Raw genomic sequence first — 21070 nt, forward strand, 5'->3', positions numbered from 1 at the left:
CCATCAATCTGGAGACCAATCTTTTCTGCATTCAGCTGTAAATAGTTGTTTGACATCCACTCTGCTATCGCTCTCATCCCGTTTGAGAAGCGTTCCTTAACTTTATCTGCCTCTTTGTCAAAGAAGATGACCAGCTGAATGTCGTCAGCATGAGACAGAATTTAAAAACCAAACTATGTGACGATTTTATAGAGAGGGCTACATATATATTAAATAAAGTGAGGCTCAGGCATGATCCCTGAGGGACCCATTTGTCAATCAGCATGGTCTGAGACTTAAAAGCACTCAAAGAGAGGACTTAAAATCTAAGTGGAAAATCTGCTGCTCTCTACCCACTCTGGAACTTAGGGGCTCCACTTTGGACTATTTTGGACTAGATCGGTAGTCATAATCTCTAAAGAAATGGACCTGACAGATAGCTGCTTATCTCTGGATAATAACGGACAGTAGCCAACCACATCAGGGGTGCCGGAGTGAGTCTTAAAAGGAAGGAGAACCCAGCAAACTTGCATCTAACAGGGTGACTGTGGATTTGGATTTGCCTTCTAGGAGTGCCTCTGGTCCCCATGCAAAGCGCAAGAGAAGAGAAGGAAGAGCATAAAAATCCACTGTTGCATCTAACAACTGTAATACCAAACTCAATAACCCTGTTGAGGACAATGGTGTGGACCAGCCCATGATGGAGGGGTGAATGGAGGAAGGAAACTTGCATTGGGACACCATATTCTTGAAATGAAAATGTTTGACTGAACCCTGTTTTAGCCCTTTAGTGGAGCACTTGGGCCACATCCAGGGGGCAATTAAGAATTTGGGAGTTAATCCTTATACAAAGTAATAGAGAATTTCAAGGAGGAGGGGCAAGGGGCCCAAACCCTCCTATTGTTCCTGCTTCCTCTGTTGCCTAGGTCAACCATAGGCCATCAGCCGTCCCCCACTGCAGTTGGTGAGGGGTTGGATCTCTTGGATTATAATGAATGCAGATCTGAATCTTTGGTAGGATTATATAGGAGACCGGCCTTAGGGGGTCCAGGGAACAACTGGGTCCTTAAGGTTAATGATTTGCCCTCCATCTTGCCACATTTGCATCTCTCTCCAGACCCCTGCCCCTATGTGGTAATTCTTGCCAATGTGCCTGTCCTCTCTACCAATAAAGATGAATCAGCATCTCAGTTAAAGAATAAAGTGTCACTGGCTGATAAGTTCAGATATCTCAAAGAAATTCAGAGGACGCAACAGGATACTGAAGAAAAGTTTCAAAAGGACAAAGATCAGATAGGAGAAGTTAAAAACCCAAGGGCAAATAAGATGGTAGATACAATAACTCTGTGAGAAACAATGGCTGTTTGGTGAACAAATGGCTGCCAAACAAACTTGCTCAAACCTTACTGTTGTAAAGCACTGAACATAAAGGGGGTCGCTTCATATAGTAAGGACGTTTATTGTGCATGATTAATTAAAACCTTTGCAACAATAAAACCATGTTAAAATTAATTTAAGCAACTTCTTAAAATTACACAGTTCAATTGTAATCATCAGTAGGTGTTAAAGTGCAAATGCATCACGGTCAAACAAAAAGTTTGAGGCTGTTCCTAATCGAGTGGATTGCAAAGTGCTTGTGCATCTAGAGCGGTTAACAGTTTGTAATTGACCTAGTCTGGGCAGCAACTTTACAGAATCAGAGTAAAATTTAGAGTCCTTCCTTAAGCATTGTATAAAATTACACAATTAGGTTCCGAGTTTGTCAACAGTTCGTCAGGTGCTTATGTCACGTAGATTGTCTTTAAAGAGCTAGTGCTTCTCTGACTAAATACTAGTGGTGAATGTCCTAAACCTCTCTCTTTGAACTTTGTTTAAATTCGAGGCAGATGCCTTTGAGTCTGAGGCATGTGCTCCGGAGGTGCTGCTCCTAGCTCCTTTTAATACTGGGGTGGTATTTTTACGTGGAGCAATCGTACTGGAGATAGAAAAGTTGTTGAATAGGGAGGTTTTTGTTCGACTTTCATTTTATCCCCCATTGTTTGAACCTGTTAGCTTCTGTCATGAATTTGTTAACTACCTCGCTAGAGTTCCAGATTGCTTTAGTTGCTTCTGGACATTGCGGGTTGTTAGTTGGTTGAAACTCTATTGAGAGGAGATCGGCAGAGTTAATACTGTCAAGGCTTGTGATGGAGTGTAGAAGCCGTAGTATAGTCCCTCTATTCAGTGTGTCTTCTCTACCCCGAGATACATATTCGGGGCTGATTATAATGGTGGTCATGCTTTCCCCATATTGCACCTCCATTTCCTTTATGAAGGGCCCCTCATTTTCAGAGGGTCTAGGTTGAGTGAGACGACTTGTGGAGAACCCTAGATTGTCACTTGTGGGGTGGGTTTGCTGTCGGTCGTGTTGCAACCTTGTGTTCTCTGAGCCCCATGTTGTATTAGTGATCCCTCCTGCTAGTTGTTGCAATAACCCCGTGTTGTTAGTTTGAAGGTGATAGCTTCATATACTGACTCAGCTACTGCTAAACTGAAGTGTTACATCCCTCAGCAACCCGCCCCAGTGCTCTTTTTCAGTAGGATTAGCGAAGAGGTGTATCTCTAGTCTTTCCTCTGATTTCCTCAGAGATTGGTCCTAAAACAGTCAACTTTTTACATGGTCCCCAAGATTCAATAACTGTTAAGCAATAGGCAGGCATGGGTACCACCCATCATGAAGGCTGATACCAGAGCAAGAGAATCATTTGACACGCCACCTTCATGATAAGTCATCACCTCCTATACAGTGCATTTAATACAGACCGATTCAAATCTTAAAAAATTATCAAAAAACAAAACTGCAACCTTTAATGTTTGTTTTGTGGTGAAGCCCTCCTGAGTCTGCTTAGGTCCTCCTTTTAGTTTTACATTTTAGACATTTTGGAAGACTTCGTCTTAGCCCTTTTACCTTTTATGAACTTTATTTCTGCGATATGATTCTAAATAATGTTGGACACGTTGCTTATTTTTAGACAGCCTTTCCTGTGACACAATCAGTACACTTTGTTCAAGGTTAGGAACATAGAACAAGATATCCTAGTACAAACGTTGCCCGCTCAGAGACAGCTTCTAACATCTAGGCGCATCACTTCATCAGAGCTGTACCTTTAACACAGTGGTTTAATTACATAAACAGAGAACTGTCCTTTACTGGGTTAGAGGGGACACTCCAGTCACAACGGTCCTGGGAAAACTGTTATGTTCGACATGTAGCTCTACTGATGCTGATCTTCCACGTTGATCCAGCAGAGCTATTGCCAGTCTAACTCCAGACCAAAACATACAGGTATGAGGTCTCAGAATATCATCAGAGATGGAGCAGTGCAAGACAGGGATATATAGATATTTAGAAATCAAACAGCCACGGTTGGATTGTTTATTCGCATCGCCATGTTCATAATGGTGGTTACTCAGCTTTGTTTCATCTGCTAGATAATCGCAGCTCATTCTTTCTATGCAAGATTATGATTGTTTTAATAAATGCATTGAAAACGTACCTCATATCTTTCCTGTATTTTACCAAGGGCATGTATGAGTAGCCAACGAAAGGGGTAAGATCTGCTTCCAAGATGCCCTTGGGGATCAGAGTGTAATGTTCGAGGTTGCCAAAATCATCTGTTATCCTTGTTGGTTCGGGGTTTGCGTGAGGCACTGTGAGCTAGCTGGGAATTGGGCCAACAGTTTCTGACGGTGTAGATGGACTCAGTCCCTGCAGTCTAAAGGCCTGTTGTCCTAATACGTAGTCCTATATTGTGTAGTGGGAACCAAATAACAGTTTCCTCTAAGAAACAATAACCACATTCTACAAAGGGCTGCATTTTTGTACCTTTCCTATTGCAACGCTGTCCCACCACACACCTTTACTTCAGGGCGTTAACGGAGACCAACCAATTGCAAACATGTTGAAGGAACTATGGACAATCAAAATCTGGTTGGGCAATAACATTCTGAAACGTAATGGGTCAACAATTCAAGTCCTCGTCGAAGGTACACAATACCACCCCAAGCAAACTGACTCCTTGTGTCCTTCTCCCTCACTTTCTTCAGCTGGACGGTTTCCATCAAATCTAAAGGCACTTCGGGATCATTTGAGAAACTGATCTCAGACTGGAGAAGTAGTAAAGACAAAGTTTTTACAAATTAATCTACTCTAACTCATCAATGCATCCGTTTCCCCAGGGCATCATGCTGTAGTTCTAGGAGGACTAGTTAACACCCATCTCAAATCCAGCAATGGCTTATATGCTGGCCTTCTTCTACATCAGATAAACAGACTATGAAAAGTTCAACATGGATCCGGCCACCTAAACTATGTGCTAAAAAACATTAGTTACGCAACTAAAGAAACTTGCACTTAGTCCCCATAAAGAAAATAACCAAATTCAAGATTGTCTGCCTGATCTAAAGTGTCTGGAGGGTTCTACACCTAAATAAATCTAGAACAAGGTAAGAAAATAACAACCATACTTACTCTAGACTCTTCACTGGAGATTGCCTGATAACCATACCAAAAGCCAGAAACAAGAGCAGAGGTGTCAGGAGATTTGCAGAGGTGTCACACCAATTATGGCACAACTACCTTCCAGTCATCTGCAATGCTCTATACCTTATGCTCTATAGGCACAAACTTAAAAACGCCTCTCTCAACACTAGCACATCCAGGCACTGTCCGTAGCCAGTTTCTAATGACCTTGTCCGTCCACCACCACCAGTACTAGTTTGGGTCAAACATTTCCTTAAACAAGAACTGTAAGTGCTGCACCTCTATTCAGAGTACGCCTATACCAGATTTAGATTTTCTTTTCAACTTACACACTCTGCTCCAGTCCATTGTTGCTGTGCTTACTCTTTCAGTAAGATGTATGTATTAAGGACAAATACATTGCCACTGATGAAGATGTAAATGATATTTCTTCCATCTTCCCCAGGCCTGAGTAACTTTAGCTAAGACCTAGATGCAGTTAGGTTTTGTAGTATGCCTTACACAAATGAATAAGTATAAACATACAGACACCAAACAGCCACCTATTTGATGCTGAAGAGCTTTGGTAAGAACGCTACTTACTTATAGTTCCTGCTGCAGCCTTAGTGACACCTGGTACCAAACATTACCAACGGTCCCGTAAACTAAAGAGTAAACCAGGGGATCAGAGTTCTAACCCTGATACTCCTAATTTACGTTGAAGTAAACATCAACATTATCTTATGCCACCCTACAGTGAAATACATTCTACAAAGAAGGTTGGTACTATATTATCATTTCAGGCAAGGGAAAAGTAGTAAATCCAATGAATGCATAACAGTATTGTATAAAAGTACATGAAATTGCACACACAAAAAAGAACATACCAGCACTGTAGCAATATTGTTAGGAAATGCCTTTGCTAGAATAGAAAATGATGCTGTCATGGCAGCTCCAAAGCCAACTGCATCCACTGCTCTCACTACAAAGCACAGAACAACAAAAGGTGTGCCATCAGCTGCCTTGTCCAGAATACTGAAAAGAAATGCTTGAGTAAATCCTTATGATAAAAAATGCATGCAGACAAATTAACCATGCAATGATGAAAGCATAACTGTTTAGCCAACACGTTTCATTCATAAAATGAACTTATTCAGGGTTGCAAACATATATATTCAAATATTAACAAATAATGCACATACAATAAAAAACATAGATGAAAACATTGTTAAAAACAATACAGGTGATAGTAAACATCCTACTTCCAACCATCAAAATCAAAACCACAGGGTACCAAAACAAAAATTAAAATGGCGGGCACACAAGACGTGCATTGGTGAGCTCCGTCTTGGGCCAGCAAACCATCCTGGTGCATACCGTTCCAATCTGGCCTAACAACACCCGAGAATAAGTGGGTGCCCCCCAGCAGGAAGAGGCTGTTGAGAGGAGGGTCCAGCGGCTCCCTCCTCACCGCCGTCACACAAGAACAGCAGCCTGCGATTCTGGCCTGCTAAGGAGCATTGAAGTATGGTGGCCGGGCGCTAGAGGCCGTTGGAGGCTTGCCCTGTAGGAACTGACAACCCGCGAGGTACCTGCCTGCTGCCTCGTGCCTCTTCGGTGAGTCTTGTTGCAGGTACGGCCTGCGCACATGTGGCACACAGAAGGGCGGACCAGCGGGCTAAATTCACCTGCATCGCTTTCGTCGAGAAGCAACCTCCCGAACTTTGATAAGATCGGCCATGAAGGCTAATTCTGCAGCTGTACGACTGTTCCACACAAGGGGCACCCTGCTGGTTACAGCTGCCACTCGCCTGGTCCTTTGTGTGTAATGAGGCCTGCTGTGAGCACCTCTGCATGGGGTCACTACTTCTGAGGGCTTTCAGGCAGAGATCCAGAGAGGGAGAGGCCGTCACGGAGGAAACTCCACAGAATGACTATAAGAGTTCTTGTTGGCAGCGGAGATGGATGAACAGCAGACACTGCTGGTTTGCCCTGTGGGATTTGAAATAACTGTCTACGTCAGTGCTTTGCCCCCGAGGACCAAGGGGAGCTATTACTGACACTGCCCGGGTCAACCACTCTGCTGCAGGGTGTGAAGCCGTTGCGTTGAGCTGCAGACTTCATATCCCACAACCCCCTGCTTGTCCATTTACCAGCTGTATCCACCTAAGACCTGTGCTTCCCCACAGTGCGGGCCGGGCCAAGTGAGGGCCAGTACGTGCCCATCAGAGCCCAGAGGAGGCTGGGCTGGGCCAGGCCACCCCTCCATCAAGACTGTAAAGGATCCCAAAGGCGATACGCTCTTACCTATTTGCTATGGTAGCAGCTGGTTGTACATGTCATCAAGTCCTGGCAAACATTTCTGGGGTTTAGTGTTCGTGTTTTTCCCTCGCAGCGTGTTGCCTAGAGTGAGGGAATTCCATTCTGTTTGAGTAGGGGAGGTGGCTTTGCTCCCTTGATCTCCCTTGGCTTTACCCGCACAGGTTACTCACAAAAATGGGAAAAAGGAAAGCTACTGAGGGAGCCCCAGGTACAGTCATGCTGAAAAAATTAAGTGAATAAAACAGCAGGAAGTAATTGTGTGATAAATAATACAGATAACATAGACACCATACACGACAAATGTGAGGAGATATCAAATATCTCCCTCGTTCTGAATCAAGAAAATTTGCCACCATCTTCAAGCTCTCTGACGTCTAAAAAGTTAAAGCAAAAGTGCATCCACTCTATTTTTGAGTTGGCCAAGGCGAAAAAGAAGAGCTCGGACAGTTGTAAAATTCCCAATGAAGTTACTCCAATATGCCCTGAATCGCTGAGTGTTACTGAACTGCAGCCTCACCCCCAAGACGGTTCGTTTATTGAGTGAAATAATCGCTTTTCTGCCTTGTGCAATAATAGCCCATTGTCAATGGGTAATGATGTCAATGATGATGTGATTAAAGAAGGGGATGAGGGGGTTGCAGTTACAAGACGGACCAAAGTGTGGGGGGGGGGGGGGGGGTGGGGGACCAGGGCATCCAGAAGATTTTGGTAACTTAATGGAAATTGCAGGTGGTTGCCCTGCGGAAAGAGGTGGGTTAACTTAATAACATTATGAAAATCCTGGAAAAGAAGCTTGAGGAGGCAACTATCCAAACCACTGGGGGTAGGAGTGATTTAGCTCACTGGACGAAACAGTACTTTGACAGCTTGGAAGTGACCATTGCTGTGTCCAACCCCCAGATGCATTCGGGTTTGAATACTGACCCCCAAACCAAAATCTTGATCCATAACCCCAACCTCCCGGGATAGAACTTTACAAAGGCAGTAAGAGGAGATTGGAGGGGCACAAATCTCCCTGGGGTAGATCTAAGATCTGAGGGTGCCAGAGGGCTGGTGAGGAGGAATGGCAGGTAAGGGTAGTAGAACTGAGGTTGTTCTGGATGATGTAAAAATTATATCTTGGAATGTGGCAGGGATTGGTAGGAAGTTGTCCAAAACTGATTGGGATACTTTTGTTGATACCTATGACATCTGCCTTTTTCAAGAAACAGGGTGTACTGCCACAATATATAGTAATGGGTTTACCTTGGATTGTATTGATGCAGTACAGTCCGGTAGAGGGAGGCCCTCAGGAGGACTAACGGTCTGGGTTATGACAAAGCTATGCTGTAAAATACATCAAATCACCATTGCTTCACCTGACGTTCTGGCAATTAGTTTATCTCTACCATTTGGCCTCAGCTGGACCATCTTTAATGTCTATAACCAGGTGGGAAATCGAAGTTCTGGGACCTTCGTGCTAAAGGCAATTGAGGAGGTGCTCAAAGTCCTGCCTGGTGATGGTTTCCTCTTAATGGGGGACGACTTTAATACAACTTTTAAACCCTTGGGGATATCTCTACAAGATTTGACTTTCGATTTTGATAATATGTGGAAGATTCCACAACTAGACCTTCCCGTGGTGAGATGGTCAACAACAGCGGCACTATTATTACCATTAACCTTTAGTCATGATCTAAGAGCAGCAAATGGAACGACATCCTCTGATAGAGAAGTTAGAGCTACTTACAATAGAATGGGCCTCACTAGCTGCATCAATTATTTCCTAGTGAGGCTACGACTCTGGCTATTCCTGAAGGACATGGGTGTCCATTATAGAATGTACAGTGATCATAACACCCTTACCTTGACTCTAGAGTGTGGTATGATATTGAGAAATCTAAATAAGGCCAATAGGGTGGTAGAGGATATCCTTCAGTCAAACAATGAGAAAACTATGAAGTGGGAATGGGTAGTGAGCATCCTGAGGCCCTAGAAAATGCCCTTATAATGGTATAAAACGATATGGAAAAGATTCACGGTCTCCCCTCAGAGCAGAGGTCAATGGATCTGCAGAGAATCCATGATATCCTCTACAGTAGGATTAAAGATCTCTTAGCCCAGAACAAAAGAGCTGATCCTACAAGGAGCAAAGAGGCGGCCTGGTACAATAAACCTTGTAGGGCAGCCAAAGGGGTTATGTTGAGTGCTGTGAAATCCAAGTGCAGGGAACACTGGGTGAAAAATAGAGCTGTTTATAAAAGGGAACTAGACAATGCAAAGAGAGAGTGGGAAGGCAAGTCATGGGAAAATATGTATACAGCTATGACAACGAAGGACCCTAGATCCTTTTGGATAATCACCTCAGATAGTGTCCCTGGCACCCAAAAGGATGTGGAGCTTTTTATCCAACCGCAGAACTGGGTCTCCCATTTTGGTGACATATATTCATGCCCAGAAGAATCAGGAAGGGGAAGAGGATCTCTTTTGGTTAGCTCCGGGGCTTACAATGATAGTTGTATGAAATGTGAGCTCAGCGAAACCGTGGCTGCTATAAAATCTTGTCATGCCTCCAAAGCTCCTGGTCCAGATATGCTACCTAATGACCTATATCCGGCCGCCCCGGAAGTCTGGGGCCCCTACTGAATTTACTTTCCAACGCTATATTGCAGGGAATGGACATCTCCCCATCATGGAAGTCTGCAGAGATTATTCACATTTTCAAAAAAGGGCCAAACAACGAACCAGCAAATTACAGACCAATCAGTTTGATTGATGCACTACAAAAAATCTTCTGTAAACAAATATTGGCCCATCTACAATCCTGGATACAAGACAATAATATATTATCAGATCTTCAGGTGGGCTTCCGTAGTAACATCAGTGCCCTAGATCAGGTGGTTTGTTTAAACTGTATATTTTGGAAGACCACTGTGATCAGTGGAGGCAAGCTAGATGTAGCCTTCGTCGACCTGCGTGGTGCATTTGATCTATTATCCAGGGATATTTTATAGTAGGAGCGTCAATAAAATGGATTTACCAGAGAATATCTGGATATCCTAATTCAGCTTCACACGGAAAGCTGTGCCAGATGGGAGAACAGAGACAGTTGACTGACCCCTTCAGAATAGATCGAGTTGTCAGACAAGGCTGTGTCCTTGCACCAACCCTGTTCTCACTGTTTATAAATGGAATAGTTGATCACTTAGCTAGGAATGGGTATGATTTGCCAAAAGTGGGTGGATGTTGGGTGCCAACCCTGCTCTTTGCGGACAACACGCTTTTGCTATCGAAATCCCCCTGGGGGCTGTAGCAGTTGCTAAATGATCTCATGGCATTTTGTGGGGAATGGGGGTTTGAGCTAAGCAGCACAAAAACTGTGTTTATGGTTTTTAGCCCAATACATCAAAAGAAACTGGGAAGATTGAAGATGCACGTTGGTTCTAGTCGAAGTGAGCAAGTGTCCAGTTTAGATTATTTAGGTATAAGATTATTGCCTAATCTTAACTGGGATTTACAAATCCAAGAAGCATATGGATCTCTAACTTATCCAGCTGCTTACATTGTGAAATTACAAAAGGAGACCTCCACGAAGAGGGTGGCTCCGGCCCCTAGATATATATAATGAGAAGGCATCATGAGCTGTTTTATATGATTCTGAAATCTGGGGCTGTGTAAATATCAAACGACTGGAAACAGCCAAACACAAACTTCTAAGATCTTTATTGGCCTTACCAACGAATAACCCACTAGTTCCAGTTTACCTTGATCTGGCACAGAAGAAATTAAGAGAAAAAAACGGAGTGTAGAATTTTGAAATACTGGCATAGGCTTTGGTCTTCCCCAGCCCGTGAATCCTATTGGGTGGGCCGAGGAGAGTTATTGGTGCCAGGGAAGATTTTGATAATTCCATGGCTCAAATTTATGAAAAACCTGAAGGGCAGATTAGGCTTGGAGAGATTTTGGCTAAACCCAGGTGATGTTATGTTATGTTATGTTATAACAATTTATTAAGCGCACAGCGACTCCAGCAAAGGAGCATCCCGGCGCAGAGACAAGGAGCAGTCATAACACAACATGGAGATAATGCAACAGAAAAGTACTAAAACAAGGGAGCTAAAATAGGAAGGTTTTTATGGCTCTACGAAACGGCAGCAAGTCCTCTATCAGCCGAATTTCAACTGGGAGGGTGTTCCAAATTGACGCGGCTCTCACCCTGAAGGACCGGCCCCCCATCCTGCTGAGCCTAAATCTGGGGACAACAGCAAGAGCCTGACCTTGAGATCGAAGATTGCGGGTGGGAACATAAAAAGAGATGGAGTTGGCCAGGATCTCAGGACCTATGCCTCTAAGGATTTTGAAGGTCAGACACAAGACCTTGAAGATAATACGCTTCCTCACCGGAAGCCAGTGCAAGGAACGGATGACATGAGACACCGGGCAGAACTTAGGAAGTCCAACAATAGCTCTCGCAGTGGCGTTCTGCACCCGCTGCAGACGGGTTAACTCAGCCTGGTTAGCCCCCTCTCTAGTCTCCAAAGCCAGCTTAAAAATTATTTACTGGGAGGTTATGGCCGACCTAAGGGTCACAGGAAAGACAGGTAGCCTAAATGAAGTATTTTTTTAATCATAAACGTCCCCATGCTATGAGTCTACAATAGATGAAATAGTGCCATTGAGAGCACGTAAACTGTATATTCAGTTTAGTTGAAGTGATTACCAACAAAGGCTTTCTGTAGCAAGTGGACAGATGTAGCAGGTTAAGATGATCTATGCCCAGCATGCATATTAGCCCTAGAGACGTCAACCCACATATTATCTTTTGTCCAGCTTATGCTACCCAAACAAATTAATGGACATTGCCCATCTGTAGGTTGCTGGGAACCAGTAGGCATGTGGAGGCTCTTAGAATACTTAGCACAGACACAACGCAAGATATAGTGTTTGCTACTGCAAAAGATTTATAGTCTGTTTGGATCTGACGCACTAAGTGCTTACGAGCAAATGGTTGATGTATGTATGGGGCAGCACATTCCTCTACATTTTTGCTCCTGAAGTTTTAGTTGAAACCTTTGATAATATTTATCTTGTAAGTAGGTATTTTATATCCTATTTTAAATGTTTTGACTTTCAAATTCCGCTTAACAGTTATACTGTGTTGAGGTGTTGTGACACTCTTTTACAAGTATGTGGTTGTTTGCAATATGCAAAACGAAAAAGACAAGGTCAGCATCCTACATTTCTTATAAATGGGTTGCTAAAAATCTGTATATTTTTTTAAAAAGTAATATGTTGATTTTGTATGTACTTTAATTTATTTATATGCACTAGATGGTAGCATGTTATTTGTTTATGTACTTGCATTTTTACATTAATTGTTTAAAATCATGTTATTGACACAAGAGCTGAAGATGTGGTTGGTCTGAGTAGGGGTTTGTTTTGGAAGAATAATTGATTATGCGCCCTATATATATGTAAGTGAGTATATTTTTATTTGTTTTTGTATAATGTATGTCGCTTTTACGATCCTAGAGGTCAAAATAAAGCTTTTCATTCAAAAATCAAATGTGAATTATCCTACTGGTAGTAGGACTGCACTATGAGGCTTTTAGTGATATGTCTTTAGTGACTATGTTGCTGAGTTTAAATACTGAGATGTGTCTGTTAAATGTGATTATGGCTATAATCCCCTGATGGGATCCTCAATTATATGTCCCTAGTGACTTTTGTTCTGGGCTTGCCAACTGTACTGTTCTTGGTGATCATTCATTACAGTCTCGTATTCAGGTAACATTTGGCCTTATGACTGGACATTAAGCCTTTGCCTTTTATTGGAGTCACAATGGATGGTCTTGTTTAATTGTATTGTTATTGTTTTTAGTCAAAAAGCTCCTTTGAATGTATTAGATGTTTGTGTTGCTAATATATTGCTGTTGCAAAAGTAGTTACTACTGCATGTGCATATGGTTATTTATTTGACTTTACAATATTGTTATACATTTTTTCAGATAGCCAATGGAATATGTATAGCCTTGAAGATAACACTAAGGTTGGTTTTGTTGATATTAAGGACCGTAGTGGTAGGTTATAGCTTACATTCATATAGCAACCTCCAAAATATAAGACATATGCAGGATGAAGTATATGGTTAGTAACAATTTGGATTAATGACAAATGGGTCTGTCATTGATTATTTGTTATAGTTTCTCTTTATCTAGACTCAATACTTCTGTCATTCAATAGGAGTTGTGTAATTAAGGTGCTCCATCCTACTGGATTATTTAGTAGAAACATATTTGCGAACTACCCTAGTGCTGACCTGAATCTTAACAGATTATCATTTTATGGGCACTCAGCATCACATGCATTGCAAGTGCTCAATGGTATTTAAAATCATTATGCACCATGCGAAATGTCCATAGCGCAGATCTTTCTGAGATAGATTTTCTATTTGTAGTCACCAAGCACCATATATCTTGTAACTGCTCACTGGTATTTACGCCTATTATGTTCCTTGCAGCCTGATTTGGCATTTTGATCAAATTATGATTTCAATTTATTCACATACATTCCAATATTATACAAGTATTAACAGCCTTCCATGATAGTTGCAGCACAGTACTATTGATTTTCAAACGAGAATTCCCGCTGGAATCAATTTGGTGTTTCCTCTCCTAGTACGGGGTGAGTTTGTGCCTTAGGAAAAACAGATTAGCGAGCAAGTTTTGGTTAATTTTTCCACTCTGTAAAATATATTTTTTTTCTTCTTTTCCCTTAATTTTTTGTTAATTATACATTGGCCGCAAGAAATGTTTCATTTATTATGGCCCAGTTGGGTTTTTGGCATATCTTTGATTTGAATTCCTTATCTTGTCTTTATACTACTTAGCAGTAGCCTAAGATGTCTGCAGCGTTTTAGTGACATATCACTCAGCTTTAGTTCTGTAGAATCCACACAAATGCATGTTATTTACCAGGTGGGAGTTAGTGTTTAAGAAGCTTAAACCTTTTTTCTCTCTGTTATTAAGGATAAGTAACCCTTGACCTGCAGTCCTGACACGGAATCGGGTAAGGTGATTAGGAGGAGCGCGTGTACACTCTTTTACTCTGCAGCACTTCTTTAACATCGCGCACAGTACGGTCTTTCTCTGCACAAAGGGCATCATTACAATGTTGGGCCGAAACTTTTCGCCCCACCCCGTCTCGGAATCCGGAACCAACCAACTCGCGGTCGGATTACGATGTGACCGAATACTGTTCCGCCGGAGTCCCATTGTTCTTTATGGAAGCCCGTGTTCTGCTCGACAACAGAGGCTCCTATGGGAGAAATGGAGTGTGTAGAAAACCCTGCACCCTGTTGCAAGAACCAGCAGGAAAAGCTGTTCGAAATCGACATCGTAATCGGTCGGTCAGAAACGCTGTTTGTAAAGGTGCGCAATGCGGTTCCAACCGACATAAATTCTCAGAGAGCCAGTCAGAGCAGATTTGGAAAGACCGCGCAGTTTACTTGTATCTATTTGGCTCATGAGGGCTTTGTGTTATTCCTGCTTTTACTCTGCAGTGGAGGGCCCAGGTTGAGACAATGTTACAAGGTTGCTTCATTCTTTAGCATCGACAGCACTGGACTTATATTGTTATAATTGCCCCAATGTGGTCCACACGAATGCAATGATACATGGTTTCAAATCTCCTAGAGTGAGAGCTTGTATGTACATGATGTCACATGGTAATATTGCCTGATGAGGATATGCAGGATTTTCTTTTTCCTTTTCCCCTCCCGCCACCTTTTGTGAAACCAGCATCTTAAATCATTGTTGAGCTTTTAACAGCATTATGGTTGCTGTTAGAAGTGCAAATTAATACAAAGTAACAAGGATTATTAACTTATGGGTGCACTTGGCACTGGCTATAATTGCTCAAATCTACATCAATTTGGCTTATACAAACTTTGTGATGTTTTCTCTCCTATTGTGTATCGGAGAGCGCATTGATATAATGTCACTGGGTAGCATCTACTCATTGGCACGGACTGCATCGGACTCAAAAACTGCTACTACTGCCCAAATTAGATCCATGTACATGTGATGATACATATATCTAGTTTCCAGCATTTCAGCTTATATTGCTACAATATGGCAAGACATTAGCAAATAGCAAAATTAATCTTTTGCAATATGAAGGGAGAGTTCAAAGTTTCTTTGTGCTGAGCATCTGGATTAAGATAAGCAAGAACAGAATCACGAGAAGCACATATATCTTCTCTCCAAAGGTCAGTATTATATTGACAGAAAATATCAGTAACCTTATCTTACCAGTAATTACCTAGCTACTTGCATTTGTAACAGAATGAATACAATGTTTATTAGTGTGTTCCCTGATATGAAATGATAGAATGGGCCCCACACATTTATTGTTTCAGAAGAATACAAATTTGCTATAACACAGCTTTTTGTGTGCTTTATCCTAAAGTAACTTTTTGATGTATGGTTTTGATAAGGGACATTTGTTGAACAACTTTGTTGAGTCAGAAAGGGGAAACCCCATGGTGAATAAGAAGGCCAAAAGTGTAATAAAAGGATAATACTATCCTTTGCAAATCTTCATGTTCCTTCTGAGGATTACCATCGCTATGTGAGGTAGAGCTAATGGTGGCCTCATTAACCACAGCCTTCATTGGGTACCAAATAATTGCGAAGAAAGTAAATCCTAAATTGTCTGTAAAGAATTTAGTTGAATAGGTGGCCATATAAAAGGCACTCTGTTCGTTATTTAACAGAAAGAGATCAACATTTCACTGATGTGCCTTAAAGAATACGATATCCACATTAGGAGATAGTTGAATCAAAGCAGGGATATAAAGATGAGTTGATATTACCACAAAAATAATGGTCCATAGCCAAAATGTCATTTTTAATATAAGTAGCATAATGATGGTTGGATCGTCAACACTGCTATCGTAAATGGAGTATTAAGTTTGAAAAACAAGCATTGGTATAGCCAATAGGTGTCCCCTTATAAGAGTTTAGCCAGAGATATTGACTTTGCCTATGTCTTTAAACTGTGCTGTACAGAAGTCTGCAGCATGCTGAAAAGTTATAATAAAGAAGTGTCCGAAGTATTTTTGTTACCTTATATATGACCAAGAAAGCAATATGTACAACTGAAAGACCATATTAAAAAAGTATTAACAATAAATAATGTCTTGAGTTGTTTTTTTGTCCTTTCAATGCTGGCAACTTCTATCTACCTGTCCCAATGTTTGCTTGTTATGGTTTTTTTTTGTTATGGGGGGCATAAACAACAGGGGGGTGAAGGTTAGGAAATAGTACCTGTATAACAGTCAGTGAGAGAGTCAGTCAGTTAGTTAGTCAGTCAGCGAGAGTCAGTTAGTCAGTCAGTGAGAGAGTCAGTCAGTCAGCGAGAGTCAGTCAGTGAGAGAGTCTGTCAGTCAGTGAGAGAGAGAGTGAGAGTCAGTCAGTCAGTGAGAGTCCGTCAGTCAGTGAGAGAGAGTGAGAGTCAGTCAGTGAGAGAGAGCGAGTCAGTCCATAAGAGAGAGAGTTAGAGAGTCACTCAGTGAGAGAGTCGGGGAGTCAGTCAGTGAGAGAGAGTCAGACAGTGAGAGTGAGAGAGTCAGTCAGTGAGAGAGTGAGTGAGTCAGTCAGTCAGTGAGAGAGAGTGAGAGTCAGTCAGTCAGTTAGTGAGAGAGTGAGAGAATCAGTCAGTCAGTGAGTCCGTCAGTCAGTAAGAAAGTCAGTCAGTCAGTCAGTGAGAGAGTCAGTCAGTCAGTGAGAGTCAGTAAGTCAGTGAGAGTCAGTCAGTAAGAGAGAGAGTCAGTCAGTTAGTCAGTCAGCGAGAGTCAGTCAGTCAGTGAGAGAGTCAGTCAGTCAGTGAGAGAGTCAGTCAGTCAGCGAGAGTCAGTCAGTGAGAGAGTCTGTCAGTCAGTGAGAGAGAGAGAGAGAGTCAGTCAGTGAGAGTCCGTCAGTCAGTGAGAGAGAGTGAGAGTCAGTCAGTGAGAGAGAGCGAGTCAGTCCATAAGAGAGAGAGAGTTTGAGAGTCACTCAGTGAGAGAGTCGGGGAGTCAGTCAGTGAGAGAGAGTCAGACAGTGAGAGTGAGAGAGTCAGTCAGTGAGAGAGTGAGTGAGTCAGTCAGTCAGTGAGAGTCAGTCAGTGAGAGAGAGTGAGAGTCAGTCAGTCAGTTAGTGAGAGAGTGAGAGAATCAGTCAGTCAGTGAGTCCGTCAGTCAGTAAGAAAGTCAGTCAGTCAGTCAGTGAGAGAGTCAGTCAGTCAGTGAGAGTCAGTAAGTCAGTCAGTAAGAGAGAGAGTCAGTCAGACAGTGAGCGAGAGAGTGAGAGTCAGTCAGTCAGTGAGATAGTCAGTCAGTCAGTGAGAGAGAGTGAGAAAGTCAGTCAGTGAGTCAGTCAGTCAGAGAGAGATTGAGAGAGTCAGTCAGTGAGAGAGAGAGTGAGAGTCAGTCAGTGAGAGTGAGTCAGTCAGTTAGTGAGAGAGTCAGTGACAGTCAGTCAGTGAGAGCATCAGTCAGTCAGTCAGTGAGAGAGAGTGAGAGAGTCAGTCAGTATCAGTGAGAGAGAGTGAGTCAGTCAGTGAGAGAGAGAGAGTGAGAGAGTAGGTCAGTCAGTGAGTCAGTCAGTGAAAGAGTCAGTCAGTCAGTGAGAGAGAGAGTTAGTGAGAGTCAGTCAGTGAGAGAGTGAGAGTCGGTGAGTGAGAGATAGATTGAGAGTCCGTCAGTCAGAGAGAGAGAGTGAGAGAGTCAGTCAGTCAATGAGAGAGAGAGTGAGAGAGTCAGTCACTTAGTGAGAGAGTCAGTCAATCAGTGAGAAAGAGAGTGAGAATCAGTCAGTAAGTCACTGAGAGAGAGAGTGAGAGTCAGTCAGTGAGAGAGTCAATCAGTCAGAGTCAGTGGGTGAGTCAGTCAGTGAGAGTGAGAGAGTCAGTCAGTCAGTCAGTGAGAGTCAGTCAGTCAGTCAGTCAGTCAGTGAGTCAGTCAGTCAGTGAGAGAAAGTGAGAGAGTCAGTCAGTGAGAGAGAGAGTGAGAGAGTCAGTCAGTCAGTCAATGAGAGTTATTCAGTAAGGCAGTGAGAGTCAGTCAGTGAGAGAGTCAGTCAGTTAGTCAGTCAGTGAAAGAAAGAGAGAGTGAGAGACAGTCAGTAAGTCAGTGAGGGAGAGAGTGAGAGAGTCAGTCAGTCACTTAGTGAGAGAGTCAGTCAATCAGTGAGAAAGAGAGTGAGAATCAGTCAGTGAGAGAGAGAGTGAGAGTCAGTCAGTGAGAGAGTCAATCAGTCAGAGAGTCAGTGGGTGAGTCAGTCAGTGAGAGTGAGAGAGTCAGTCAGTCAGTCAGTGAGAGTCAGTCAGTCAATCAGTCAGTGAGAGTCAGTCAGTCAGTGAGAGAAAGTGAGAGAGTCAGTCAGTGAGAGAGAGAGAGTCAGTCAGTCAGTCAATGAGAGTTATTCAGTCAGGCAGTGAGAGTCAGTCAGTGAGAGAGTCAGTCAGTTAGTCAGTCAGTGAAAGAAAGAGAGAGTGAGAGACAGTCAGTAAGTCAGTGAGGGAGAGAGTGAGAGAGTCAGTCAGTCAGTGAGTGAGAGAGTCAGTCAGTGAGAGTCAGTTAATCAGTGAATGAGAGTCAGTCAGTCAGTGAGAGAGTCAGTAAGTCACTGAGAGAGTCAGTCAGTAAGTCAGTCAGTGAGAGAGTCAGTCTGTCAGTGAGAGAGAGTGAGAGTCAGTCAGTCAGTGCGAGTCAGTCAGTCAGTGAGAGAGTGAGTCAGTAAGTCAGTCACTCAGTCAGTGAGAGAGAGATTGAGAGAGTCAGTCAGTCAGTGAGAGAGAGAGTGAGAGAGTCAGTTAGACAGTATAGAGGTTACAACTGTGTAGAAAAGTGGACCGGCACGGAGGGGTTGCTTTTCTGTCTTTACTCTCCGTGCTATTTATGAACTGAAAGTAAAGGTCACACTGTAGTAATACATTGTCACTTTCAGCAAGCGCAGTCCCTAAAGTGAAACCGGACCGCGCTACAAAGAACAAACAAAGAAGAGTGGGAGGGGTGCAAACATGGAGCGCAGGCTGCTAATTAGTAACCTGATCCACAACGAGGGAAGAATGCAGCTGCCAGCCTGCGCACCGCTGCTTGCTTCCGAGAGCAAAACGCCATGGGAGTGAACATTTGAAGAAGAGGTGGGACATGCACCCGCTGTTGGCCATTTGCATTCTTTCATTATTGAAAGACACACGCAAAGGCCAATCAGATGTGTGGGAGGAGTCTAACCTACACGGAGATGTTTTGAGCCCTCACAAGAAGCCTCCCATTGAGCAGCGCACACGCGCTGGGTTAGGCTCGACCTAAAAAAAACACCTTACTGATCCCAGCAACTCCCCACTGCCCTTTCTTATCAGCATACAATTTGGTACTTACCCACTGCATATGTTGGACTACAATGGCAACCTCCTGAGTACAGAAAAAACAGTCTAAATTGCTAAACTAACTTGTCTTGTATTACCCTAAAAGAGTCTCTTAGAGACATATAATGTCAGGATTTATATGATGGATTTCAGTTTTGTGAGCTTCAGAGAGAAAGTGCCCCAATTCCTAATCCAAATATTAACAAATGAATATGTAGTGGCAACCCTCCTTCCCCCACCAAAGCACGAAATGAGACAAAACATTTAACTCATTGCCTAATTATTATTTCCTAGAACACTACCTGCCTCAGTGCTTTATCTTTACCCTGTGCAGTGCAACAAAACCATATGATTTTTGTATTTGGTTTTCAAATTACACTGCTACTGGAAATAAGCTTGATCCCCTACATACCTAAATGCAGAGCAATCGTTTTCTGGTTGCTCAGACCCCTTTTTTAGGTCTTGCGCCTAGCGCAGCGAGAGTCCTTTTGTCCGGGGTTCAGAAATGGACCCTGGAATCGTACACGCTTGTGCGTGTGTTTTTTGTTTTGTCTTCTATTATTGGGCTTTTAGTGGCTGTATTTTTTAGACAGAGCACGCAATAGGCCAAAGGCGGGCGCATCGCTCCGCCCACGGCCTATTGGTGTCTGTTACGCGCACTAAAGCCTATCTGGTTTCAATTATCGTGCCCAGACACTGGCACGATAATTGAAAGCATATGGCTGTCTGTGGCGCACGCGCACCATTGGCGGCTGTCTCTGCTTCCAAAAGCAATTGCTTTTGGTTTTGCGATCACTTTACTTGTGGCTTTGCGGCTGCAATACAGTTTGTTGCTTAATTGGGAGGAATGCGTGGCTAATCTTTACGCGGTTACCAGGTAAAATAAATGAAGGCGGTTACAAGGCAAAGTAGATGAAAATGCGCGGCAAATATTTACTTCGTTACAAGGTAAAATAAATGAAGGCGGTTACAAGGCAAAGTAAATGAAAAATGCGCGACAAATATTTATGCGGTTACAAGGTAAACAATGCGTGCCTAATAATTGCACTATACTTCTCTTTTTCTAATGTCGCGTCAGGCTTACTGAAATAATTGACTGTATCTGCTTAGCTGCAAAACAAGGACTCGTTGGGGCTAAGTCATACTTTCTGACTGGACTGAAAACGTGTGATTTTGGATAGAGTTCTTTCTCTTTCCGTTACCTGATTCCCTTAATCTAAAATGGCGCTTGCTTACAAATAGAGTTATAGACATATAGACAGAAATACACAGAGCTAGACCTAGGTATAGGAAAACAGACATACACACATATAGAAAAGGAGATTAACAAGCAAAGAGATATACAGAAACAGAGGCACATACACAAAGCTAGAAACTGAGACAGATAGACAGAGGAACAGAGGCAGAGATAAAGATAGAAACTTATAAACACTAAAAGGCACATATAGAGTATGATACAAACATGCAAATACAGTGTACACATAGGTAGACACATATAGCGGAGCATGACGGCCACAGAGGAGCATATACAAAGACCGAGACACACAGATAGACGGAGATAGAAACGCACAAACTAAGAGAAAGATGAATACACTATGAGAGAAGAAACAGACAGTAAAACAAATACATCTTGTGGCTTTGCTTTCAGTTTTGCTATCACTTTACTTGTGGCTTTGTGGCTGCAATACAGTTTGTTGCTTAATTGGGAGGAATGCGTGGCTAATCTTTACACGGTTACAAGGTAAAATAGCGGTTACAAGGCAAAGTAAATGAAAATGCGCTGCAAATATTTACTTCGTTACAAGGTAAAATAAATGAAAATGCGCGCCAAATATTTACGCGGTTACAAGGTAAACAATGCGTGCCTAAAAATTGCAC

At 42.6% G+C, this 21070-nt stretch overlaps 1 protein-coding gene across 2 annotated transcripts in view; it reads right to left on the reverse strand.

The window, feature by feature from the left end:
- The window catches only part of SLC18B1 (solute carrier family 18 member B1), a 671163-nt gene that overhangs the window by 485226 nt on the left and 164867 nt on the right, over positions 1-21070 (reverse strand). For both annotated transcript variants that reach the window (XM_085611645.1, XM_085611646.1), the window contains exon 5: positions 5368-5515. In XM_085611645.1, coding sequence (XP_085467771.1) covers positions 5368-5515 — 148 coding nt within the window. The remainder of the gene's footprint in view (positions 1-5367; positions 5516-21070) is intronic.

The sequence above is a fragment of the Triturus cristatus genome, chromosome 6, assembly GCF_964204655.1.
Source record: "Triturus cristatus chromosome 6, aTriCri1.1, whole genome shotgun sequence".
NCBI lineage: Eukaryota > Metazoa > Chordata > Amphibia > Caudata > Salamandridae > Triturus > Triturus cristatus.